Source organism: Carcharodon carcharias, chromosome 1 (assembly GCF_017639515.1).
Source record: "Carcharodon carcharias isolate sCarCar2 chromosome 1, sCarCar2.pri, whole genome shotgun sequence".
Lineage (NCBI taxonomy): Eukaryota > Metazoa > Chordata > Chondrichthyes > Lamniformes > Lamnidae > Carcharodon > Carcharodon carcharias.
Window position 1 is genome coordinate 13,094,977 of NC_054467.1, and position 27,634 is coordinate 13,122,610.

The following is a 27,634-nucleotide window of genomic DNA, read 5'->3' on the forward strand; positions in this document are numbered from 1 at the left end:
TGTAGTTAGAATGTGCTGGAAAACCCCATTGATCTTCAGGTCCAAGGCTGTTAATGTTATATAAGCTTACAGTTAACTGATTCCCTATTTACAATGCTATGGAGATCAATCAGCCCTCTGCATATATGGTGACTTATCAGTTCTTAACAGCCAACTAATGGAGAGGTTATTACTCAGTGAAAAAACAAGACCAACAAGCGTTTGGTTGTTTACAGGCTAGCAATACATCAGGAATGTGGAATTGTGTATGTAAATGTATAAACAATACTATATAAAAAGGGAGAGAGAACACCAAAGGACATTAGAAGCCAAAGCTCTGAAATATTTTAGAGTGTTTTAGTATTTTATGCCTGATGCTGTCATTTCAGGTCAGATTTAAAGATGAAGCATGTTATGGCTCTGGGGTAACGCAGGAATTCTTCACCCTCTTTGCTCGGGAACTGCATAGCAACAGACGGTTATTTCAGCGCTCTGAGGATTCAGAGCTGCTTTGGTTCCCCGACTGGGTAAGGCTTATTGTACAGTGTGACACATGAAGGTGGGCATCAGAAATTTCAAAAAGCACGCCAGCAATACTTTCTGCTGCCTTCTTTTCTACTTCTGATTCTGAAGATAAGTGGGTTTTAATAGACAAACGGCCAAGTCACAAAGTGGGGACCGGAGCCCTGGTGCCACGGAGTTATTAACATTGAAAAAAAATACATAAAGTGATGTTGTGCCAACAATCCCTCCCGTTGGTAACCCGGTCATCTTGTTTCCTATTGGTACCTGAGCAACTTGCCACATCTGATGATTTAAGATGTCCCTATGCCGGAAGAACCCACTCTCTGATGTTGCAACCACTGCCAGTGTTAATCCGAGAGGGAAACTTGGCTTATGGGCCATAGCTCTTCTTTGTGTTCTGAAACTGAGAAGACGACATGCCTACCTCAGCAGTAAGAGGTCCAGTAACACTTTCGGGATTTTAAAAATGAAAAGTGTAAGTTTTATTCACAAAAAAAAATAAAAGAAATCTTAAACACACAAGATTGCAGTTACACAATTAAGGTTAGCCTTACAAAACATTCCCCCAAAACTCTCTACTTGGTAAACCCCAGAAGTAAACACCTTCCAGTCAACATTCCCTTATAGATGTTTAAATGTGAAATCCAGTAATGTTACTCAAAGCAAACTGCTGTAGTTTCAATAAAGCTGTACCACATGACCTTTATCCTCTTCCACTCTGCTGTGGAATCCACTTCAGAATAAAACTGCTTGCTGTAGTCTAAGACTTCTCTGGCTTTGATGGGTGATTCAAAGTGCATCCACTCTCAGCCTAGCGTTCCACCTATCTCAACAGCTCAAACAACTCCAGCTATCTCCAGCCATCTCCAGCTCAACAGCTTTCCATAGTAACTCTACTATACCTTTTTCCCCTTTCATCTCAGTCCCATTGTTCTCACACCCCTTTGGAACTCAAACCCTTCCAAATATAAGATCTTTCATGTGTGCATCTTGTCTTTGTACTTGATCAATAAAATATCATACCCCCACTACTTGTTTACCTATGAACTCCTGCAAGATGCAAACATTTTTCTTGTCACCTTTTTGATTTTAAAACTACCGCTTTGATATTAAAATAACCTTTTAACTTATCTAAAAATGCAAATGTTAGATCTAACCTATTTACTGGTACCTCAAATTAACACCTCTATCCTTTTCATGTTTCCAAACTCCTTGACAACCTGCCTCCTATCAAATTCTGCCCAGCTTAATTAAATTACGCACGCACGTACACACACACACACAAACAAACACAGACACCCAGCGTTCTTTAGAAAATTACACTTTATTCCCCAAAATATATTTTATAAATCCACTCTCACACTAGGGATGGGCAATGAATACTGGCCTTATCAGTCTTACCAGCTGCACCCACGTCCCATGAACAATAATAAGGTTTTAAAACTGCCGCTCCATAGCAGTCCAGTGGGACTGTACCATTCCTATTTCCTGTGTGCAGCTTAAATACCAGCACTACTGCACTTCCAAGTGCAACAAAACTTGAGCATTGTACAGGTGGACTTTATGAGTACATGCTCGCAAAATTCCCAATATGCAGCCAAGGTTGGGGCTCCAGTAATGTACAAGCAGTGGAATGTTATTTTTCTTTATAAATTTTAATATTTTGGGGTTAATCATTAGATTGCTGGGGTTGATAACAGATTTTATACTTCAGAAATGGATTGCCGAGAAATAAATGTCTTAGCAACTTCGCTATATAAAAAAAAGTAACTGAAGAATTCTTAGTCTTGGGATTTTTCTTCATTATGGCCTGACTTAGCTGCAAAAGAGATGACTTAATGAATTCCTGAAAGACATGATCCTGTTTCCTGAACCACAATCAGTAAACCATTGGAAAATCTACAGAGCTCATGTCCAGATTCCCAATATAAGCTCTTCTGGCAGGTGGGGCTTCCCTCTGGGAACACTTAATCTGAAAATGTCCCTTGTGGCGTCAACTAAACCTAGGGCTGAATAATTGGGGGGGTGGGGGAGGGGGTGAGGCTGGTTGGCACCCCCTTCCCTCCCACCCCCAGTAGCAAAATCTACATGGCACCGACCCAGCTGCACACCGACCTGCCCTGCAGCCATAACATGCTGTGGGTGGGCTAAACAAGGGCTGAGTGGGACTTCCACCCCTCACTGGGGGGGTGTGGGGATGGGGGTGGGGGTGGGGGTGGGGTGGAGGGGGGGGGGGGGGGCGCGGGGGGGTGGGGGGGGTGCGCTGTGGAGATTGGCCAGTACTTCCATCAGCCCCAGCAGCACTAAGAGTGCATTAGTGAGCTCTGCCAGGTCTGCAAGAGGAGGGGGGATGAAGACCCGCAGAAACAGGTAAGTGCGGGTTCTTGGACAGGGAGGGTTTCGACAATTCGGGGAGGAAGCCAGGGGATGTGGCTGGGGTGGGTTTAAGGCTGTGGGTGGGCTGAAGGTGGGAGCAATGCCCCCAAACCCACAAAGCGTGGCCCCGAAGATAGAGTCTTCCCCTTCCTTCCCGGCCTTTGAAGAAATTATTTTAAAACTCGGGCTTCCCATTCCTGCCTGACTCCCCGCGTTAAACACCTTATAGTGTGGGCAGCATATTATCAGGGTCAATTGGCTTGGTAAAAATCCTAATTGACCCTTGATTGTCTATTTAAATATGGTGAGCGGGCTGAAGGTTTTGGCGCCCACCCACCCTTTGTGTTATAGGTGGGGGGAAAGGTGGTAGGTTGGGCACCTGAACTATTTTACATGCCCAGCCCTGCCAAAAGCATGACCAGTGGGGGCACATGAGGTGCAGACCCTAGATTCTGTTGTTACAAAATATTATGCAGACTTTGCAAGAAGGATTTCACAGGTTTTTTTGTAATATACACAGGAACCAGAAATGAGTGATGTATTTCATCTGATGGGAATTCTCTGTGGACTCGCTGTATCCAATTGTTTTATTTGCAATTTTCACTTCCCGTTGGCTTTGTACAAGAAGCTGCTCCATGTGCAGCCAACACTGGAAGATCTGAAGGAACTCTCACCAACAGAAGGAAAGTGAGTGAACTTCAAACAATGACATGACTCTTTAATCCACCAAATTACCTAGTCTATAATATCAGTCACTTCTGTTAAATGGATCTCTCATCCTTGGTTCAATGACCTGGGGAAAATATGACCGATCCTATTTTTCAAATTACCGCAATCAGTTATGACAAATTAGTCATAAAAACTGTGACTTAAAATGTAAAGTTTGCAAAACTGTTTCGATGAATACTTTCTAATCAATCAAAATTAACCAATTTGCAATTAGCTGCAGTCTTATACAAATGCTGCTCTGAAACTGGTAATACAATGACGAATCTTACTAGCTAACTTTCGACTTCTCTATCTTTTCTCGGTAATACAGTTCACTCCAGGAGGTCCTTGACTACGAGTACGATGACATTGAAGACATGTTTTGTCTGGATTTTACTGTAAGTTTACTCTTGTACCACATCATTAATCAGCTTCCTTTCAAATTATTAACGAATTGAACTAACAATGGAAGGACTGCCATGTAGGCTGGAGGGGACAAAGGAACGATTCAGAATCAGCAATGTGCGCACTCCAACCTGGAGGACCAAGATGATCCTCATAAGTTTGGAGAGGCAGAGGCACCTGCCATTACTCCACAAGCAGCTCGCCCATCCTGGAGACAAATTATTCAAAACCTTTGCTGATTGTGACCCTGCGGCAGGTGCTGGGGCTGGGGAGGGTAAGAGATTGCAACCAGTTTGTCAATAATCTGAAAAGAACAATGACTTATTTTGACCAATTTGCTTTATGTGGTAATAAAAGATTAAGGGGAATTAATTTACTCCTGCACCAGCGATGAAATCCTACTTACTTGTAAATGGGAATCCTGCTGAACTCCTGTAGTTAAGAAAGGGGACATCTGCAATGACTTGGTCATAATCATTGGATGGATAGTGGGTGTATACCCAAAGACCTTCTGAATGGTGAACTGGCCACTGGGTCATGACCTGCTGGACTTCCACACCTCCGCTATAAGGACTCCTGGAAGTGAGATATGAAGATGAGTGGATGAGTGCAGCTCCAATACCACTCAAGAAGCTCGACACCATCTAGGACAATGCAACCCGCTTGATTGGCACCCTATCCTACCACCTTAAACATTCACTTCCACCACCACCAACACACAGTGACAGCTGTGTGTACCATCTAAAAGTTGCACTGAAGAAATTCACCAAGTCTTCTTTGACAGCACCTTCCAAGCCTGTGGTCCCTCCCATCTAGAAGGACAAGTGCAGCAGATGCATAGGAATACCACCACCTGAAAGTTCCACTCCAAGTCACAGGCCATCCTGACTTGGAAATATATCACCATTCCTTCACTGTCGCTGGGACAAAATCCTGGAACTCCCTTCCTAACAGCACTGTGGATATACCTACACCACATGGACTGCAGCGGTTCAAGAAGGCTGCTCACCACCACCTTTTCAAGGGCAATAAATGCTGTCCTAGTCAATGAGACCCACATCCCATGAAAGAATAAAAAGAAATGATGGCGGTCATTGACGCTGACAACTGGGAGACAGCTGCTGATGGCCAGGACCTCTGGAGGCTGAAAGCCTGGAGGGGCATTGGAAGAGATGAGGAGTAATGGCTAGCTCAGTTGGCTGAAGAGAGGGCCCAGAGAAAAAGAGGCCTGAGACTCCCTGCACCTTCTCAGTCTTTATCTGCAGCATTCCCCCACCGCTTCCCCACCCTCAGGGGAGAACTCATCTCAGGTGGTGGGGGCGGGATTTCCTGGCCCCGCCCACCACCAGGATCGTCCAGTCCTGCCGAAGGTCAATTGACTTTAGGCTGGGCTGCTGAATGACCCGTGGCGGGTCCCATCACGAAGGGACTGGAAAATCCTGGCCTCGGAGAAAAGTCCAGTGCATAAAGAGCCTAAATGAATTGATTGGATTAAAATGAATTGTGCAGTTAAATGAAAAGTTAAATGCGATAAAGTTTGAACTTATTGTAGAATACGTTTGTGAGCTGTAGACAAACCTGGAGAAAAGGTGCATCCCATAACTTTGTAAGTTTTATTTCTGCAGATCTCCAAAAAATCAGCTGATGGGAGCAGAGTTATACTGGAACTCCTTCCTGGTGGTAGCAAAATCCCTGTTCAAAAGCATAATAGGTAAATGTTATCCATTAATATAAACTGTTCAATTATTATTGAATTAATTTGCTCTTTGAGCTGCATTTATAATAATATTAATTCAAATGTCGATACCTAGACCATAGCATCATGTGTTTGTGCACCCAGCATTGTGTATTAATTAAGGATGTTTACATAGGCCAGGATGAGCGGGGTGCAGGGCCCACTCGCTGACACGTAAAATGACGCTGGATAACGTAGGGCAGAACTCCTGATCTCACCCTGCATCATTTCAATTTTCAGGTCGGTGGGGGCGCAGCCGAATCAGCTGTGTGCTTGCTGACCTGTCAATAGTCAATTGAGGCCATTTAAAAACGAATTCAACTAGTTAGTAGACCTGCCCGTCCAACCTTAAGGTTGACGGGCAGGCCGGGAGCCCTGGCTGGCTTCAGAAAAAGCATGAAACTACATCCACGGGCGAGATGAGGTTTCATATAGGTTTTTAAAAATGTAATAAAAGTTTGATTAGAAGTGATGGACACGTCCCAACTCATGTGACAGTGTCACATGAGGGGACATGTCAGGGAAATTTTATTTCGCTACATTTACCATTTTAAAATTTGGCGCCAATCTCCCTGAGGCAGCACTTAGCCTCAGGGAGATGAGTGCGCTCTTTCGCCCACGTAAAATGGGGCCATGCCCCTGATTGGGGGCGCCGATCAGAAGCACGCCTGCATGTGCCCGCTCCTGAACTTGCCCCCCAACGGGGTGGGGGATTTCTGCCCATAATTCAGTAATGCACATTGCAGTTATATCCCTTGTCTCTTGAAGGATATGCCTTGTTTGGTGGTATGGTTTCATATATATACTGTAGCATGTCTTTTAAGGAGATTCACTGAAGGTGCAAAGAGACCATTGCTCTAATATCAGTATTACAATAGATATATACTTTAAAAGGAACAATTTGCAACGCTATGGGCAAAGAACATCAGTAATGAGACAAATGAGATAGCTCTTTCAAACAGCCAACAATGACATGATGAGCTTCTGTGTTGTGTGATTCTGTGATTAATGAGAAATGTCATTCACCACACTTGGTGTGTGGTTAACATGTTAGACACTAACTTATTCTTTGCAGCAGTTTGATAAAACTGAGTGGCTCGCTTGGTCATTTCAGAGTTAAAAGCCACAGCAACAGAAGTAGACCAGTCAACCACTTAAGCCTATCCCTTGAAACCCTTGTCTAATAAAACTTTGTGAATCTCAGTCTTGGTGTCAGACTGGAGCCACATATAGGCTAAACTGAGTAAGGGACTGTTCCTGCTTCTATTTCATATGTTCATATGTTTCCCTCCTAAGGCGTATTAGTGAACCTGTTCAATTGGCACAATAATCAAACATCATCACAGTCACTCTTACTGGTAGAAATGTTTTATTCCCAGATGTTTGTTTAAACTAAATACAAATTCTCAAACCATTAAGTTGAACACACATTCTTAGGATTACTGAGCTAATAAACTACAATAGCTGATTTACTGGAAAAAGACGCACTATTTTAGGGGAGATGGTGATATAGTGGTAATGTCACTGGACTAGTAATCTAGAGGCCTGGGCTAATGCTCTGCGGACATGGGTTCAAATCCTACCATGGCACCTGGTGGAACTTGAATTCAGTTAATAAATCTGGAATATAAAGGTAGTCTCAATAACGGTGACCATGACAGCTGTTGTCAAATGTTGTAAGAACCCATATAGTTCACTTAATGTCCTTTAGGGAGAAATCTACTGTCATTACCTGGGCTGGCCAACATACAAAACAGGAGCAGAATTAAGCCATTTGGCCCCTTGAGTGTGCTCTGCCATTCAATAAGATCATGACTGATCTTTTTGACATGTGACCACAGCGATGTGGTTGACTTTTAGCTGCCCTCTGAAATGGCCTAGCAAGCCACTCAGTTCAAGGGCAATTCAGGATAGGCAACAAATGCTGGCCTTGCTAGTGACACCACATTTCAATAGCAGTAGATGAGCCAACGTGTGATTGTACTACCAAGAATCTGATAAGGAACAATGTGCCATTGATATTCAATTCAAGAGGAGCAGTGCCTTCACTAAACTGGTTTTAGCTATTGAAAGTCTGAATGTGTTGCCCATCTCCAGTCCAACTCTACCTCACAGGAAACCATGGCAGTGTGATGGATAAAGTGGAATGTGAACTTCTACAGAATTTTAGAGCTCTTTGCATTCTGCCGATATAAAACATCAATTAATGGACATTGGCTTGTATTCCCTTAAGTCTAGATTGTTCGAGGGGTCTTCGAATTGAGGTGTCATGTGTAAATTATGCATCTTCTAATTCTAATTTCTTTTTAAATAGGAAGCAGTATGTTGATGCTTATGTGGATTATAAACTTAACACGTCTGTGAAGAAACAATTTGAAGCCTTTTCGCAAGATTTCGAGAATGTGTCACTGCCGATTGTGAACGTATTCCAGCCTGAAGAGCTGAGGGACATTATCCATGGAAACACCAATTATGAGTGGGAGCTGCTGGAACAGGTACTGTGCTGTGTTGCACATCTGCTTTGCTATGACCATGACAATTTCTGCCTTGTCTGTACAGGGAATGGATGCAGCACCACAGCCCATTGAACAATGGTCTATAAGACCTAACCACATCAGATCTTCTTTAAAATCCCTGGGGACAATTTTAATTTGATCAGCCACACAATTTCAGTGGAAAGTACAAAGGGGCACGAGTATAAAAGGAAGAGGCCACTCAGCTCCTCAAGCCTGTTCTACCATTTAATTAGAGCATGGCTTATCTATACCTCTGCTCCAATTTAACCAACTTTGGTTCACATTCATGGATAACCTTACCTGGCAAAAATCTGTTGACTTCAATACCAAATTTCACTTGAGCCAGCACCATAGCCATCCCTGGTGTATGTTCCAGATTACCATGATAGATCCTTCCTGATGTCACTCATTAATGGCCTTACTCTAATTTAAGATTGTGCCCCCTTAGTTCAGGATCCTCTTCATCAGTTTAAATCATTTAGATCATCACTCAATCACCCAAACTCAAGAGAATACAAGCCAATCTATATTAATCTGTGTTTTATATCTATAGAATGCAAAATACCATGGATATACACAAACTGACAAAACAATCAGGAATTTTTGGGAAGTCTTTGAAAACCTAGCAGAGGAGAAGAAAAAGCAGTTTCTTGGTGAGTAAGCTTAGTGTATTTTGATGGATATAACATTGGTGCATCTTAGCATGGCTCATTACCTAGCCAAGGATGTTTTTGTTAGGTACAACTGAGATTATTCAATTAACTGACCAAGGTGGATAGTTCTCAAGATTAAACAAAAATCATGGAAGATTACAGGATAAAAGGAAGCCATTTGGTCCTTAGTGCCAGCTCTTTGAAAGTGCTGTCCAATTATCCCCAGTCTCTTGCTCTTTCCTCATTGCTCTGCATTTTTTTTCCTTTTTCTAGCATTTATACTTCCTCTTTTTAAAATCGCCATTGAATGTGCTTCCCACATCCTTTCAGCCAGCGCATTCAGATTGTAACAACTCATTGCATTAAATAATTCTCCTCATTCCCCTCTGGATCTTTTGCTAATTATCTTAAATCTGTGTCCTCTGATTTCAGAACCTCCTGCCATTGGAAGCAGTTTCTTCTTATCTTTTGTATCAAACCCTTCAAACTTTGGAACACCTCTTAAATCTCCTCTTAACTCAAGGTTCCCTGAGGAGAACGATTCCAACTTCTACAATCTCCAATTAACTGAAGACCCTCATCCTGAGATGATATTGACTATACCCAGCATTGATAATTATCAGTATCTACAAGATCTCTCATGTCATTAGTTATAGGTTAATGCATAATGACACATTATGCTACAACACTGGCATCTACCTGGCAATGTGGAAAATTGTCCAGGTATGTCCTGTACACAAAAAGCAGGACAAAACCAACCCCATCCAATTACCGCCCCATCAGTTTACTCTTGATCATCAGTAAAATGATGGAAAGAGTCATCAACAGCGCCATCAAGTGGCACTTGCTTAGCAAAAACCTGCTCACTGATGTTCAGTTTGGGTTCCGCCAGGGCCAGTCAGCGCCTGACCTCATTACAGCCTTGGTTCAAACATGGACAAAAGAGCTGAACTCTAGAGGTGAGGTGAGAGTGACTGCCCTTGACATCAAGGCAGCATTTGACCAAGTGTGGCATCAAGGAAATCTAGTAAAACTGGAGTCAATGGGAATCAGAGGGAATATTCTCCCCTGGTTGGAGTCATACCTAGCACAAAGGAAGGTGGTTGTGGTTATTGGAGGTCAGTTATCTCAGTTCCAGGACATTGCTGCACGAGCTTCTCAGGTTAGTGCACTATGCTCAACTACCTCCAGCTGCTTCATCAATGAACTTCCATCATCAGGTCAGATTTGGGGATGTTCGTTGATGATTGCCCAATGTTCAGCTCATTCAGACTCCTCAGATACTGAAGCAGTCCATGTCCAAATGCAGCAAGACCTGGACAATATCCAGGCTTGGGCTGACAAATGGCAAGTAAAATTCATGCCACACAAGTGCCAGGCATTGACCATCTCCAACAAGAGAGAACCTAACCATCGCCCCTTGACATTCAATGGCATTACCATCACTGAATCTCTCACTATCAACATCCTGGGGATTACCATTGACCAGAAACTGAATTAGACCAGCCATATAAATATAAATATAAATACTGTGGCTACAAGAGCAGGTCAGAGGCTAGGAATCCTGCAGTGAGTAACTCACCTCCTGACTCCCCAAAGTCTGTCCACAATCTACATGGCAAACGTTAGGAGTCTGATGGAATACTCTCCACTTGCCTGGATGAGTGTAGCTCCAACAACACTCAAGAAGCTTGACACTGTCAAGGACACAGCAACCCCGCCTGATTAGCACCACATCCACAAACATTCACTCCCTCCAACAGTGACACACAGTGGCTGCAGTGTGTACCATCTACAAGATGCACTGCAGAAACTCACCAAGGCTCCTTAGACAGCACCTTCCAAACCCACGACCGCTACCATCAAGGGCAGCAGACACATGGGAACACCATCGCCTGCATGTTCCCCTCCAAGTCACTCACCACCCTGACTTGGAAATATATCGTCATTCCTTCATTGTTGCTGGGTCAAAATCCTGGAATTCCCTCCCTAACAGCACTGTGGGTGTACCTACACCACATGGACTGCAGCGGTTCAAGAAGGCAGCTCACCACCACCTTCTCAAGGGCAATTCGGGGTGGGCAATAAACATTGGCCTAACCAGCGACCCCCACATCCCATAAATGAATTTTTAAAATATGGAGGTTTGTGCCTTTGAGGGAATAACATCAGGCTACTGATTTAGTGACTGAATATATGAAATTCCATCTGTTTTAAATGGCATTGTGGCATACTGGCATTTTTGCTGTCGCTTTGGGGATCAAATTGAGTTTTAAAAATATGAATATACAATCAAATGGACCAATTAAGGTAGACTTTGGGACACTGAATTTACTTGGCTTTGTGAAATAACTTCTAGTTCACCCACAGCAAACAGGTTTAAAGGTGAAAAGGTGAGTGTGTTGAGGCCACCTTGCTGATCCAATAACTGATCTCCATATTTCTGAATGTGACTTTTATTTTGATGTCTATTCTTTCCTCATTCTCAGTCTTTCTGTCGGGAAGGGACAGAATCCCAGTGGGCGGGATTCAGAGTCTCAGTATCGCCATTGTTAACACCAGGAGCAGTGAACCAGATTCCTCATATCCTCGTGCCTACACCTGTACCAGGACCCTGGACCTCCCCAACTACAGCAGCATCGAAATATTGAGAGAGAAGTTACTTCATGCAATGGAATCCAGTGAAGAATTCAATGCACAAGAGCTATAATGTTTTCAGCTAGCGAATGTGTTTAATTAATCTGAGAAATTTTGGCGATTGACTAAGAAAAACTGGTTGATAAAAATAAATGTTATTCTCGCACTTGTTTCATTACAGCACAATAAACACCCTGTGATTGTGCAATGTTGCAGTGCTTCAAGTCCCTCGACTCATTCACAGGATGTGGACATTGATGGCAAGGCCAGCATTTATTGGCCATCCCTAATTTTCAACTAGAGGGCGGTGTTGAGCCACTTTCTGGAATGCATCTAAGTGGTCTGCTGGGCCATTTCAAAGGGCAGTTAAGAGTCAGTCACATTGCTGTGAGTCTGGAGTCACATGTAGACCAGAGACAGGCAGGACAGCAGATGTTACTGAACCAGATTGTCTTTTACAATAATCCACTAGTTTCACTGTTCATTCCAGATTTATTTAACTGAATTTAAATTATTAAGCTGCAGTAGTGGGATTTGAAGCCACATCCCTGGAGTCATCCAGACCTGCTGGATTACTTGTCCAATTGCATAACCGCTATGCTACTGTATTCCATGTTCAGTCATGAACATGGGAAGGCGATGGTGTAGTGGTATTGTCACTGGACTAGTAATCCAGGTACCCAGGGTCTGGGGACCTGGGTTTGAATCCTGCCACAGCAGATGGGGGAATTTGAATTCCGAAATTAAAAGTCTAATGATGACAATGAAACCATTGTTGTAAAAACCCATCTGGTTCACTAATCCCCTTTAGGGAAGGAAATCTGTTGTCCTTACCTGGCCTGGCCTACACACGTGGCTCCAGAACCACAGCAATGTGGTTGGCTCTTAAATTAGGGATGGGCAATAAATGCTGGCCTAGCCAGTGATGCCTAAATCCCATAAATGGATTTAAAAAAATGCCATTCAACTCGCTGTAGGGAAATATGCTTGCTCAGTGGAACCAGTAGATGGAGGATATGTTACATGCATTTGGGAGGAAAAGAAAAGGTTTCGTGACTATTACTGGCATGACAAATTTTTAACTTTGGCCTCATTCTGTGATAATAATATAAATAACTGAAGCAAATTCATAATTTCTTCAGAGAAATTGCTGCTATTTCAAAGTATACCAAGAGAGGAGCAATGTAATGTCAGTCCACATAGAATTACATTGAATATGCAGCACAGAAATAGGCCATTCAGCCTAACCAGTCCATGCCAACATTTCTAATTTACTTCAGTCTCCTTCCATTCTTCGTCGTCTAGCTTTATCAGCATAACTCTTTATTCCTCGCTTCCTCGTATGCTTATCTAGCACCCCTTTAATTACGTTTACTATTCACCTCAACTACACAGTGTGGCACAGAGTTTAAGATTCTCATCACTACTTGGTTGAAGAAGCTTCTTCTAAATTCCCGATTTGACTTCCTGGCAATTACATGATTTCTCAAGCTTTTCTCTTTGCACAAGTGGAAACACGCACTCTGTGATTACTCTGTCAAAATCTCTAACAGACCTCTGTTTGAACATCCTTCTCTTTTCAAGGAAAAAAGAACACCCAGCCTGTTTGTCCTTTCCTGTAAAGTACACGTTCACATTTCTGGCTGTAAATCTGTTTTACATTCCCTCGAGTGCCTCAATGTCATTTTTATAATAATGTGACCAGAACTGTAGACACTATTCCAAGTGTGGTCTAATCCAGATTCAGTACAAGTTTAGAACAACTGATCTACTTTTCAATTCCATCCTACTGCTTGGTTCACTTCCTCTTTGGCCGTATTAACCTGTGTTGCTGTTTTTACTGATTCGTCTATTTATACTCTCAGACCCCTCTGCTCCCCTAACTCATTTTGATTCTTAATTTTCAAGTAATATGCGACCACCTTTATTTTACCAAAATGTAATATCTCTCAGTTATCTGAATCTCATTGTCATTGATATTCCCATTCTGCAACTTTATTCTGCATATTAGTATATATTCATTTGGATCAGGGACCTAATTTTTATCAATATTACATGAATCTAAAACAGCGCATTGTTGCTGTTAACGCACTTTGTGAAATGTAAATTATTTTCATACATAAACTTATCATAACTTTATTGGGATATTTGTAATTAAAATAAATGATTTATTGATTTTTATTCCTCACTGTGTCAGAGCTGAGTTATTGCTAGGAATATTCATTGGAGTGGAATGGTCAAGAACGTCTCTCACTCGTTGTTTCCCTTCTTCTTAACTGCTCCTTCAGTTTGTTGCTGATCTTACAGATTCAATGTAAAAACCTTCGGGGCACAAGCAGACCAAGTGACCACCTGGCTGCTTACAATTTCTCAATGTTGGGAACCTCCAAAGTATTGCTCCATGCTTCCCAAGCTAGAAGATGGACACAGTCAGTGACAAGCCCTCATCACACAACAGCGTTTAAATAGTTGTTTTTAAACATCTGCTCTAACCTCAACTTTCGAGGGACATTTTGTTTTGCTTCACAGTTCTGCTGGTGTCAGAGATCGGGTGGGACAGAGGCACAATTTAACTGCCCAGTTTCGGTGGGGACGGGGCTGTAAAATGTGGTGATTCCATTGATTTCAGCGGGAACGTGAACTCCCGCTGCCGTAAAATTCTTTGGAGTTGTGAGAACAAGAGGAGGTCTTTTGCTAGTCGAGCCTGTTCTACCATTCAGTCAGATCATGGTTGATCTGTACCTTAACTCCACTTACCCACATTTGATCTAAATCATTCATACAAAGCTGTGGATCCCACGTTTTGAACTTCACAATTGATTCAGAAATTCATGGAGCAGACATTCATGTTTCAATTACACTTTGGGTAAAAAAGCATTTCCTTATTTTGCTTAGCAGATGTGAATGCCATTTTTCTACTATTTTAATTGTGGCATTGGCCCATCATTTCTTGGCTCTTTTAACATGGATGGAGTCATGTTAGTCATTGCCTTCACTAGAATATGGTGAATTATTTTTCCCCATGACAGGAAACAGATCATTATATCGTCTACCATCTAAAATGGTACAGAGGGATTCAGTTCAGCACCCCATCCAAAAGATAACACCTCCAACATTGCTGTACTCAGTGCAGCAGTTGGGTCCACTTAGAATATATGCCCAAGTCCTGGAGAGCAATTCAAACCTATAACCTGACTCAAAAAGATGTTCAGTTAACCAACCTAGGCCACTCTTGGAGTTTTAGGAGCCTGTACTACAGGCCAGCTTTGCCCAGAGCAGGAAGGTGAAAGCGACACTGTAGCCAGTAGAATCGACAAGTTGTCAGTCAAGGTACATGAACAAGGAATTGATTCTAGAATGGTGGTACGTTGGAGAGCACAATCCACTCTGCTAAACCAGGCAAGGAGGAAAAACATAGCTGTCACTTGCATTTTAGAAACACACTAGCAAACAGAACCATAGGACTGGCAATTTCAGTCATACCTTCAGCACTTGCCTCTATCAACATATCTGCATGAACATCTAAACATCCATTCGCTCCCTCCACCATCCGCACATTATGGTTGCAGTGTGTTCTATCTACTGGATACACCGCAGCCAATCACTGAGGCATCTTCAGCAACACCTCCCAAACCCAAACCTGTGACCTCCACCACCGTGAAGGGCAAGGGCAGCAGGTGCTTGGAAACATCACCTCCAAATCACACACCGCCCCAACTTCACAGAATCTTGGAATGATACGGCACAGAAAGAGGCCATTCAGCCCATCATGCCAATGTCAGCTCCTTGTCAGAGCTACCCAATTAGTCCCATTCCCCTGCTGTTCCCCACCAACCCCCCCCCACCCCCCCATAGCCCTGTAAATGTTTCCCCTCCAAATATTTATCCAATTCCCTTCCGAAAGTGACTGTTGAATCTGTTTCCACAATCCTTTCAGGCTATGTATTCCAGATGAAAGCAGTTGGCTGCTTCAACATTTTTTCTGAATTACCTGGAAAAACTCAGCAGGTCTGGCAGCATCGGCGGAGAAGAAAAGAGTTGACGTTTCGAGTCCTCATGACCCTTCCAGGCCTGCTGAGTTTTTCCAGGTAATTCTGTTTTTGTTTTGGATTTCCAGCATCAGCAGTTTTTTGTTTTTATCAACATTTTTTCTGCTCATTTCCTCTCAGTTTTGTTGCCAATTATCATAATTCAACACTCTCAAGTTGCTGGCCCTCCCATCACTGGAAAGCTTCTCCTTATTTACTCTTTTCAAACTCTTCATTCTAACCTTTCAGGGTTGTGATAGAATTTCTGCAGAAAGTTTAAGATAAACATGGAAGATTATTTTGTTCTTTGATGAATTATAGTATAAGTGAAGAACATTGTTTTATTCCTCACACCTGGAGTGGTGGCTCATGGGTCAGAACTCTTCCCACCATTAAACAGGAAAGATAATTCTTAAGGATGCATTATAAAATAGTATATCACATAGAGAATTCCCATCACTATATTGCTGCCTAACCATGAATATTAAAGGTCAGCCAATCAGGCACTTTTCAGTTTAACATCTCATCTGAAAGGCAGTACCTGCAACATTACTGTACCAAAATGCAAACCCAGAATCATAGACTGGTTACACCACAGAAGAAGGCCATTCAACCCGTCGCATCTGTGCCAAGTCTCTGTGAAAGCGACTCGCTTAGTTCCATTCTCTCGCCTTTTCTTTGTAGTCCTGCAAAATATTTCTCTTCAAATAATTATCCAATTTCCTTTTGTCAACCTCAATTTAATCTGCCTCCAGCACATTCTCAGGTAGTGCATTCCACATCCTAATAACTCACTGTGCAAAAATGATTTTCCTCATGCCACCATTGCTTCTTTTGCCAATCACCTTAAATCGGTGTCCTCTGCTTCCGGATCTTTCCGTCAATGGGAACAATTGCTCCCTATACACTCTATCCAGAGGCATTATGATTTTGAACACAAATCTCCTCTTAACCTTCCATTCTTCAAGGAGAAGAGCCCTAGTTTTTCCAATCTATCCATGTAACTGAAGATCCTCAAAACTGGAACCATTCTCATAAATCTTTTCCAAACCATTTCTAATGCCTTCACATCCTTCCTAAAGTGTGGAGCCCAGACCTGGACACAATATTCTAGTTGAAACAGAACAAGTGTTTTATACAGGTTTATCATGGCATCCTCATTTTTGTACACTATGCCCCTATTTATAAAACCCAGGATCCCCTATGTTTTATGAACCGCTTTCTTAACCTTCCACCTTCAATGATTTGTGCCTGGATGAACAGCTGGGTCAGCACGCTACATCTCGCCATTAATCATGATCCCATGGAATGAGAAATATAGAATATAGCTTCAGGAGACATTGACATTTAGGCTTTTATTCTCAAGGTGGTTTTGGCCAGGCTTCCATTGTCAAGTGGAAGCAGGTGTCTTGCTGATGGAACAGAAAGAAGATTGTCTTTCCATGACGTGAAGGAGTTGTTTTCCAAAGGTAAGAGTGGTTCGCTAAAGAATGAGTAAATCAGGTTTTTTTTTGTGGATAATGTGAGGAGATAAGTGTCATGGAGAGTGCGGATGCCAAACATAAAGCAGTCCCCCATCTACACTGACACTCTGCACCACATAGACACATGTCGTCCTGACAGACATGTTTTCCTAGTCTGGAAGCAGCTCTACAACATTATGACATCCTGTGGGTGAAAGGATCAACATGGTACAGGACCATAACTGCTGACTCCGACTATGAATGAGTGCGTGAATACAATTGAAATGTTTCTTCCCCCAAACAATTCAATTCCTGTTGCCATAGGCTCGCCCTGTCAGAGGCGGGGCCAGGGAGAAAAATTCTCTAAATAAATATATTATGTGAGATTCTCAGAGGCAGTTGCATTGAACCTGTGTTGTCGTAGCACCGGAACGAGCTTTTAAATCTGTCTGACAGCCGGATCTCTGCGGTGAATTTATTTTTCTCCATCTCCCTGGGTTCCCGATTGTTTGAGGGCGAAATAATAAAGAGGAACCCAGTGCCGACAGAGAGAGGGAAGGGTGGGGGAACATGTTGTGTTGGGGGGACTGGGACTCGGAGACCGGGCAGAAAGACGCCTCACAGACACGGCAAGTTCTCAAAGGGCAGAGAGTTCAGCATGTTTGCAGCCGGGACGGATTCACTGTGTTTGTGTTGGAAAACGGAACCGTTTATACCAGGGTCCTTGGAAGGAAGAAGCAAACAAAGCCTGGTAAGGAAATCCTGTGCAATAGGAAAGAGAATGTTTTAAAATTAAGTTATAATATTTAAAATTGGCTGACACGACACCTGATTTAATTTAACTATTGTAAAGTAAATAAAGTGTTCACAGTTTGTAGCAAACTATATATTTGATAGATTCTGTACTATTAAAATTAAGTTCTTGTGTGACTCTTTTGGTAATTCATTCAGATTTACACCAGGAATTATATTTAATGTTTAATTTAATGTTCTGTTTTCCATCCCCCGCATCGCATTCATTTTAAAATGGTTTGGGTATCGGTTATAATTTGGGTGATGATTATAATGCAGGAGTTCAGTATCTGGGTGTCAAGTGCCGGAACTATCCAGACCGATGCGGTTTCGATTTCCTCCTTATCTCCCCTTCCCCGCCCGGACCGATTCTCCCCATATGATTCTGGTCAGTTTCAGTTTCGTTTCTCTGAGTCTTAGTGACAACTGCAGCAGCAACACTGAGCTCGGCTCTGAGTAGAGACCTTAAGTGCTTTAACCCAGCGCTTGTAAAAGCTAATATTGCATCATTAGCAGGAACTTGGTGAAATGACTGGATCCCGCTGCGAGTTTCATAACCTGTCAATTCCCTAAATGGGCCATTTTATCACTGGAGTTGACCAGAGGAGAGATTGTTTTAATGCTGACCTTATTTCTTCCATCTGGAATTATTTTTTTCTCCAACGTGACCCCATTTTAATGCTTCAGACTTCAGTACCCCCCAGGGGTGGGATGGGGGTAGATTTCACTGGTGGGCAGGAGAGCGGCTGGGACAGTTTAGCCCCTGAGCGGGGCTGGTGTGGGGAGAAGTTCAACGCAATGGAAATTGTTGAAACTGTTTTTACTACCTTTTCATAGCTTTTTTTTTGAGGCAGCAATCAGGTCTCAAAGATCAAAGGCCACATTCACCAATAAGGGGGGGGGGGGGGGGAGCAAGGATTTAAAGGGGCCTCACAGCTGTTTGCATTCACGCAGCCATTGATGCCTCAGAGCTCCAGACCCCAAAGTGCACTCATGACAAACAGCTTGGAAAGCCCTGCTGTAAAGTGAGGAGATCGATTTGGCCTTGGACAACCAACTGAGTTTGAGCTGACAGTGTCAACTATGAACAAACAGAACATGACCTCACATCTTCATGTTAAAGTGTTGGTCAAGCTTATTATTTTGCACTGAATGATTAAATTAACAAGATCTATGTATTGTTTGTGTCACAACTATATTGTGGACAACTTACACAACAGGGCCTAATTTTAACCCTCCAGGCGAGTGGGCAGTTGTCATCGCCCAGGTTAATTACCCTCTCAGGAGGCGACTAGTTGGCATTTTGACCTGCACCAGTGAGTAGGTGGTGAGGAAACTCACCTAAATCCCGTGGGTCCTTTTTTAAGATTGGCATGTCAGGTCTGGATGGCATCAATAAATTCCCCAGAGCTCATTCCTGGAGCAGCTGACAACTTTCTAGTTCCAGGCATACAGATCCCCATGTTCCTGAGGGATTTGGGGGAACAATTTTGGTTACTAAGGAAGGCAGGGAGGATGAACCTCAAATGGGAAGTGTTCCTTTTCCTAACATTGTTCCCTCAATTAATGCAAAGTCAACAAAATTACTTTGGTGAGAAACCTGCCGGGAGAGGAGGGAGTTGGAAAGTTCAAACTCGGGTTTACAAGGAGGAAGCGTTGGATAAACTGACGGTAGTTAAAGTTAACAAGGCACCGGGACCAGATCAGATGCATCCAAGGACATTGAAGGAAATAAGAATGGAAATTGCAGGGACACTGGCCATAATCTTTCAGTCTTCGCTAGACTCAGGGGAGGTGCCAGAAGACAAGAGGATTGCAAACATTACGCCCTTGTTCAAAAAAGGTTGTAAGGATAAGCCCAGCAATTACAGACCAGTCAGTTTAACTTCAGTGGTGGGGAAGCTACTAGAGACAATTATTCAGGATAGAAGTAGCCATCACATGGAAAAATGTGGGTTCATTAAGAAGAAAAAACATGGAGTTTCAATGGGGAAATCGTGTTTAATTAACTTGCTAGAATTTTTTGAAGAGGTAACAGAGAAGGTTGATGAGGGTAACGCTGTTGATGTGGTGTACATAGACTTTCAACAGGCATTCGATACAGTGCCACACAACAGACTTGTGAGAAAAGTAATATCTCATGGTGTTAAAGGGACAGTAGCAACATGGATACAAAATTGGCTCATAATAGGAAACAGCGAATAATGGTTAATGGATATTTTTCAGGCTGAAGGAAGGAGTTCCCCAGGGGTCAATATTGGGACCTTTGCTTTTCATGATATATTAATGATCTAGATCTTGGTGTGCAGGGGACAATTTAAAAGTCTGTGGATGATACAAAACTTGGAAGCATTGTAAACTGTGAGGAAGACAGCGTAGAATTTCAAAAGAACATAGATAAGTTGGGGGAGTGGGCAGAAAGGTGGCAGATGAAGTTTAATGCAGAGAAGTGTGAGGTGATTTATTTTTAAAAATTCATTTATGGGATGTGGGCATCACTGGCTGGGCCAGCATTTATTGCTCATCCTGAATTGCCCTTGAGAAGGTGGAGGTGAGTGGCCTTCTTGAATCACTGCAGTCCATCTGGTGTAGGTACACCCACAGTGCTGTTAGGGAGAGAACTCCAGGATTTTGACCCAGCGACAGTGAAGGAACGGCGATATATTTCCAAGTCAGGATAGTGAGTGTCTTGAAGGGGAACTTCTAGGTGGTGGTGTTCCCATGTGTCTGCTGTCCTTGTCCTTCTAGATGGTAGTGGTCGAGGGTTTTGAAGGTGTTGCCAAAGGAGCCTTGGCGAGTTGTTGCAGTGCATCTTGTAGATAGTACACACTGCTGCTACTGTGCGTCGGTGGTGGAGGGAATGAATGTTTGTGAATGTGCAAATCAAGTGTGTTGCTTTGTCCTGGACAGTGCCAAAGCTTTTGAGTATAATTGGAGCTGCACTCATCCAGGAAAGTGGAGAGTATTCCATCACACTCCTGACTTGTGCCTTGTAAATTGTTGACAGGCTTTGGGGAGTCAGGAGGTGAGTTACTTGTTGCATGATTTCTAGCCTCTGACCTGCACTTGTAGCCACAATATTTATATGGTTAGTCCAGTTCAGTTTCTGGTCAATGGTAGCCCCAGGGATGTTGATAGTGGGGGATTCAGCGATAGTAATGCCCTTGAATGTTGAGGGGCGATGGTTAGATTCTCTCTTGTTGGAGATGGTCATTGTCTGACACTTGTGTGGTGTGAATTTTACTTACCATTTGTCAGCCCAAGCCTGGATATTGTCCAGGTCTTGCTGCATTTGGACATGGACTACTTCAGTATCTGAGGAGTCACGAATGGTGCTGAACATTGTGCAATCATCAGCAAACACCCCCAATCCTGACCTTATGATGGAAGGAAGTTCATTGATGAAGCAACTGAAAATGTTTGGGTCTAGGATACTACCCTGAGGAACTCCTGCAGTGATGCCCTGGAACTGAGATGACTGACCTCCAACAACCACAAACATCTTCCTTTGTGCTAGGTATGACTCCAACCAGCAGAGAGTTTTCCCCCTGATTCCCATTGACTCCAGTTTTGCTGGGGCTCCTTGGTACCACACTCGGTCAAATGCTGCCTTGATGTCAAGGGCAGTCACTCTCAGCTCACAGCATTTTGGTAGGAAGAACGTGCATAGACAATATAAAATAGGGGATACATTCTGAAGAGTGTGCAGGAGCAGTGGGACCTGGGTGTATACGCACATATGTCATAAAAGGTGGCAGGACTGATGGAGAGAGCAGTTAGTGAAGCGTACAGTATTATAGGCTTTATTAATAGGGGCACAGAGTACAAGAGCAAGGAGGTTATGCTGAACTTGTATAGGACACTAGTTAGACCTCAGCTGCAATATTGTGTGCAATTTTAGGCATGCCACTTTAAGAAGGATATGAATGCATTGGAGTGAGTCCAGATGAAGTTCACAACAATGGTTCCAGGGATGAGAAACTTCAGTTATGAAGATAGATTTGAGAAGTTGGGACTGTTCTCCTTGGAGAGGAGAAGGCTAAGATGAGATTTGATATAGGTGTTCAAAATCATGAGGGGCTGGACAGAGTAGATGAGGGGAAACTGTTCCTGCTCTTCAAAAATTGAGAATGAGAGGGCACAGGTTTAAAGTGATTTGCAAAAGAAGCAAATGTGATGTGAAAAAAAAACTTTTCCATGCAGCGAGTGGTTCGGGTCTGAAATGCATTGCCTGGCAGTGTAGTGGAGGCAGGTTCAGTCGAGGCATTCAAAAGGGCATTAGCTGATTATTTAAATAGAAACAATGCACAGGGTTATGGGGAAAAGGCAGGAGATTGGCGCTAAGGCATAATGCTCACTTGGAGAGCCACGATGGGCCGAATGGCCTCCTTCTGCACCATAACAATTTTTGATTCTGTGAAGTGTGTAACCAGTTGTTAGTGACCAACAGCATTTTCAGTGGCTTCACTGAGTGTATTCTTCGGAACAGGAGAAGACCATCCAGCTCCTGACACCTGTTCCACCGTTCAGTTAGATCTCAGCTGGCCTGTACCTCAATTCCATTTTCTCAGCTATTCCTCAATATCCTTACTGAATAAAATTCATCAATCTCAGCCTTGGAAATTTTAATTGACTCAACATCCACGGCCTATCGGGTATTTAGTTCCAGATCTCACTACTCTTTGTTTAAGAAGTGTTTCCTCATTTCACTCCCAAATGGCCTGGCTCTCCTCTTAAATTTGTGCTGCTTTGTTCCAGATTGCCCCACCAGAGGAAATATAATAGATACAGAGAAACTATCGAATCCCATTATCGTTTTAAATATCTCAACTGAATCACTCCTCACAACTCAAGTTTATGCAACCTAATGGAACCTGCCCTCATAACATGATCCTTTAAACCTTGTATAATTCCAGTGAAGTGACCAATGTTGTTACAGCTCCATTTGCTATTAACTTGACAGCGGCTAGACATAACTACCCCTTTGAATTTAATTTGTCTGTATACTCTTTGCTAGATTTTTAAAAATTCATTACTGGGATTTGGGCAGTACTGGCAAGGCTGACATTTATTGCCCATCCTTAGGTGAACACATTGGTAGGTCTTCATGTCATGTTTTGATGTGATTAAGTGGCTTCCTGGGTCATTTTAGAGGGCAGTTCAGAGTCATTGGTGTGGGACTGCAATCTCATATAGTGGCTGGAAATGGTCGGCAGGTTTCCCTCCCTAACAGACATTAGCGAATCAGGTGGGTTACGACAATCAGATAGCTTCATGGTAACTGATTTTTAAAAATGAATCCAAGTTCTCAAACAGTAATGGTGGGATTTCAGCTCACATTCTCTCAATTATTGGTCCAGTCACAAACCACTGTATCCTTGTATATTAATATTCTGTTTTCATTCTTTCCCTGTAGGACCTTTCACTCAATTCAGGAAGCAGAAAATCCACTTTGTGGATAGTGGAACATCCCACATCCTGTTCCTTTCTAAAGCAGGAACTGTTTTTCACAGTGAAGTTAACTCAAAGGAAACTGCAGCTAAAACAAAAGAGTTCTCCATCATGAAACCACAGTAAGAGCTACTTTATTCCTGGTGGCTTTAAGTATAAAAAATGATGTTTTTATTTAATTCTGCACCATTGTGTTGTAAATTGAGTTGTTGTCTAAATGTTAGAAGATGGCAAAATAATGATAGAATTTAGCACTTAGATGCAACAGGTACAAGGAAAACATTGTCAAAATGTTAGTGTCTTATTGGAAAGACAGTGCCATACTCTGTGTCAGTACTGTAGCGGCTGTCCCTATAGCATGATGTCTACCCTGGGTTGTGAGTTTCTGCCATGGATCTTAGTGTGACTGAAAAGGGTGGTTCTCAACCCACAGATCTTTGGGCGCATGGGGCAGACCATCACACGAGGTAGTGGAATCCAGAGTGCAGGATTTGCTTCCTCTCCTTTTCTTCTCTACCACTGCTCTGTCCCATCATTGAGACTTTGTGACTCAAAGCATGATGCAAATTGATAGACAAGTTGTGTCCATTTGGAACGATTGGTAGAAAGCTCCTCCTAGTCATTAATCTCAACGCTGCTGTGCTTTAAGGAGAGCTTCAGAGTGTCTTTGAAGCATTTTCTTTATCCTCCCCTGGAATGATGGTCCTTTGAGAGTTGAGAGAACAAGACCTGGTGGGGGAGGCTGCTTTCAGCTATCTGGACACATTGTCCAGTCCATTGAAATTGATTTTGCAGTTTTCCCCAAATCCTTGTGGAGCTGGCTTCAACACTAGCTTTTCTTCCATAGTCCTCCTATTGAATCCAAAGGATGTGGCAGATGCATTGCTGATGGAATTTCTCTAGCATTCCAATGTGTCGCTGATACACAATCCAGGTCTCACTGCATTACAGATGTGTGGTGACAACAACTGCCCTGTACGCTAAGACATTTGTTGACTTGCAAAAGTCTTTCTTATCAAACACTCTCTGCCTCCTATGTGTCAGTACTGCCCTGAAGTGTCAGCACTGATTACATGCTCAAGTCTCTGGAATGTGACTTGAACTTGTAACTTTATAATTTAGTCAACAAGAGTACTACCAGCTGAACCCAGGCTGACTCACTAACACACTTGGGTGGACTCGGCAACTGTTTATTGAGCAATATAACTCTGATAAACTGATAAACTGTAGGCTTTGTGTTTGCTCCATGTGCTAATACAGAGACACAATGATAACAGAAAATCTACCAGTGTGCAGTTACATATTAAAGCCTAATGATGACATCATGTAACTTTCATTAAAAAATTAATGAAAGTGGTGAGATATGTTCCTGAGAAAGCTTTAGAAATGATGTGTTATTATGTTTATGTTTTACTTATGTTTAGGTTACTTAAGAGTTTGAGTATGAGAAACATAATTCAAGTGGCCTGTGGAAACCATCACTCACTGGCACTGTCCAAAGGTAAAAATTAAACTAAAATATACTTGTTGTAACTTAATTATAAGCAGATTAAAATTAAGGAGCTGTGCACCTAGTCCACTGGTGAACCAGGTCTGAATTTAGCATCATTTGTAACGTGATTGTTAAATTCATGATTAATATTGGAGTGTTTGTATTTAGGAAAAGGTCATATTTACACCAGGTGCAGCAAAGGTCAAACCAATCATGGTACCTCACATAAAAATAATTACTGTTCTTCTGTTTAATCTTAATCTAATTTATCTCATTGAGAAACTAAGAAGGAACAGGAGCCAATTAAAAAAAGAAGTAAAGTACTGTAGATGCTGGAGATCTGAAATAAAAACAGAAAGCACTGGAGAAACCTCAGCAGCTCTGGCAGCATCTGTGGAGAGAGAGACAGAGTTAACATTTCGAGTCCAATGTGACTCTTCTTTTGAACTGAAGAAGGGTGTTCCAAAGAAGAGTCAAATTGGACTCAAAACATTAAGTCCGTTTCTCTCTCTCTCTGCAGTGCTGCCAGACCTGCTGAATTTTCCCAATGCTTTTGGTTTATATTAGAGCAGGTACCTATTGTCAGTTTTTGGTAATGCACCTTTCCTGCCGCCCCCAATGGCCCTCACAAGTACCTGGCCATCTATATAAGCTGTTGCTCAGTTTGTTGCATCCTTGCTTCTGGCACAGAAGATTGTGGGTTTAAGTCCCAATCCTGGGGCAGAATTTTATGGCCCCGTTTCGGCTGTTATAAACCCCATTGACTTTGGTGGGAAAGTACAATCCCGCTGCTGTAAAATTCCGCCCCTGGACTTGTACACGCAAAAAACGAAGGCTGTTACTCCAGTGTTGTATTAAAGGTTGCTGCACTGTTGGAGGTGTTGTCATTTGGATGAAATGTTATACCAAGTCCCTGTCTGCCCTTTCGGGTGGATATATTAGACCCCATGGCACTATTTTGAAGAAGAGCAGGGGAGTTATCCTTGGTACCCTGAGCAATATTTATCCGTCAATCAACATTACAAAAATTGATTATTTAGTCATTATCACATTGCTGTTTTCCTGCCAAGTTATAATGCTGCGATCGTACTGGCTGTTGCTGGCCTGCTCCTGGTTTTATTAGGACCGTTTGTTGCAACAGTAATGTGAAAAAACAGAAACCCTACAAAGAAAACAGATCAGACGTATGCAGATTGGCTGTCACTTTTCCTATATTACAATAGGGAACCCTCTGTTCAGGTACGATACTCAGAGGCCATTAGCAACCATGGATGTCCATGGTATTGGTTGGAAAGGTACTGTAGTCGCTTGCAATTGTCTTCTGCAAGGTCTGGCTGACCAGAAGACTCTCCCAATCTTACCACCTACCTCAGACGTATCGAAAGGATTTTCACGTTCATAATCAATCCTTTGGCCATGTTATGAACACACCTTTCATGGCCATCAAGCCCTGGCTTGGGACTCAAACCTGGAGCTTCTGGCTCAGAGCTAGGGACGCTACCACAGCACCACAAACTGCTATGCTATTGCAGGCACGCTTCCAAAGTACTTCATTGACTCTATGCACCTTGGGCTACAAAAATTCACCTTTGTGGTTGCTATATGAATGCAAGCCTTTTTATAAATATTTCATGCAAAACAATGCCCCCAAACAGTTTCCTTTCGTACCTTCAACTTGATAAGGTTCAGCTAAGCCATATAAATACTGCGGCTACAAGAGCAGGTCAGAGGCTAGGAATCCTGTGGCGAGTAACTTACCTCCTGACTCTCCAAAGCCTGTCCACCATCTACAAGGCACAAGTCAGGAGTGTGTTGGAATACTCTCCACTTGCCTGAATGAGCACAATTCCAACAACACTCAAGAAGCTTGACATTATCCAGGACAAAGCAGCCCGCTTGACTGACACTGCATCCACAAACATTCACTCCCTTCACCCCTGATGGCAACAGTGTCATTGGCAGTGGTGAGGGTCCCTTGGAATTGAGGGTGATTTCCATCAGGCTTCTTGAAGGACAAGGGCACCACCACCTGGAAGTTCTCCTCCAAGCCACTCACCATCCTGACTTGGAAATATATCGCTGATCCTTCATTGTCGCTGGGTCAAAATTCTGGAACTCCCTCCCTAACAGCACTGTGGGTGTACCTACACCACACGGACTGCAGCGGCTCAAGAAGACAGCTCACCACCACCTTCTCAAAGTGGGGATGGACAATAAATGCTGGCCCAGCCAGCGACACCCACATCCCATGAATGAATAAAGAAAACTATCTTTTTTTCCCATTCTCTGGATGCCGACATCGCTGGCCAGTCTTATGCTTAATTACCACAATTTAACGGTTTGCCACAACTAAGTGGATTGCTAGGCCAGCCTCAGAAGGCAAAGAAAAGACAGATTTATATTTCCAGTTTTTTTTTTAACTGAATTCAAATTCTGAAACTGCCATGTTGGTATTTGAGCTCACAATTAGAGAAAGGACTGATATTATTCTCCTGCCAAAACTGTTTAACAGGTGAAAGTTAGGGACAGTGTCCACCAGTCAGTCCCTTGTGTTCTGCCCCCCAGACAGGTGCTACCTCAAGCCCCCACACATGTGATTCGCGAGCCACATACATAGGAAGAGTTGCTGAGATGGCTTCCCATTGCGTTCCACCATGGGCAGAATTTTTCCCACTTTGAGCAGGAGCGGGAGGGGGTGATTGGAGAGGCGACTGCCGCCCGGGATCGGCTCTGCCATTTTACACGGGTGGGCCAATTAAGGCCCTCTCAGCGTAATACGTGAGCAGTAGCGCTGAGTGCTACCTGTGCAGCCCGGGGGGGGGGGGGGGAGAGTCGGGTCCAGCACATGCGTGAAAGAGCGCTCCGATCTCTCTG

General features: G+C 43.0%; 1 protein-coding gene across 1 annotated transcript in view; it reads left to right on the forward strand.

Annotated features, from left to right (window-relative positions):
* LOC121277979 overlaps positions 1-27,634 on the forward strand; it is a 97,692-nt gene that overhangs the window by 28,447 nt on the left and 41,611 nt on the right. The window contains exons 19-30 of the mRNA XM_041187980.1: positions 369-506; positions 3,401-3,567; positions 3,920-3,986; positions 5,619-5,704; positions 8,043-8,223; positions 8,798-8,897; positions 11,387-11,604; positions 14,760-14,897; positions 16,929-17,031; positions 17,540-17,776; positions 23,234-23,390; positions 24,693-24,769. Of these exons, the coding sequence (XP_041043914.1) occupies positions 369-506; positions 3,401-3,567; positions 3,920-3,986; positions 5,619-5,704; positions 8,043-8,223; positions 8,798-8,897; positions 11,387-11,604; positions 14,760-14,897; positions 16,929-17,031; positions 17,540-17,776; positions 23,234-23,390; positions 24,693-24,769 (1,669 nt within the window). The remainder of the gene's footprint in view (positions 1-368; positions 507-3,400; positions 3,568-3,919; positions 3,987-5,618; positions 5,705-8,042; positions 8,224-8,797; positions 8,898-11,386; positions 11,605-14,759; positions 14,898-16,928; positions 17,032-17,539; positions 17,777-23,233; positions 23,391-24,692; positions 24,770-27,634) is intronic.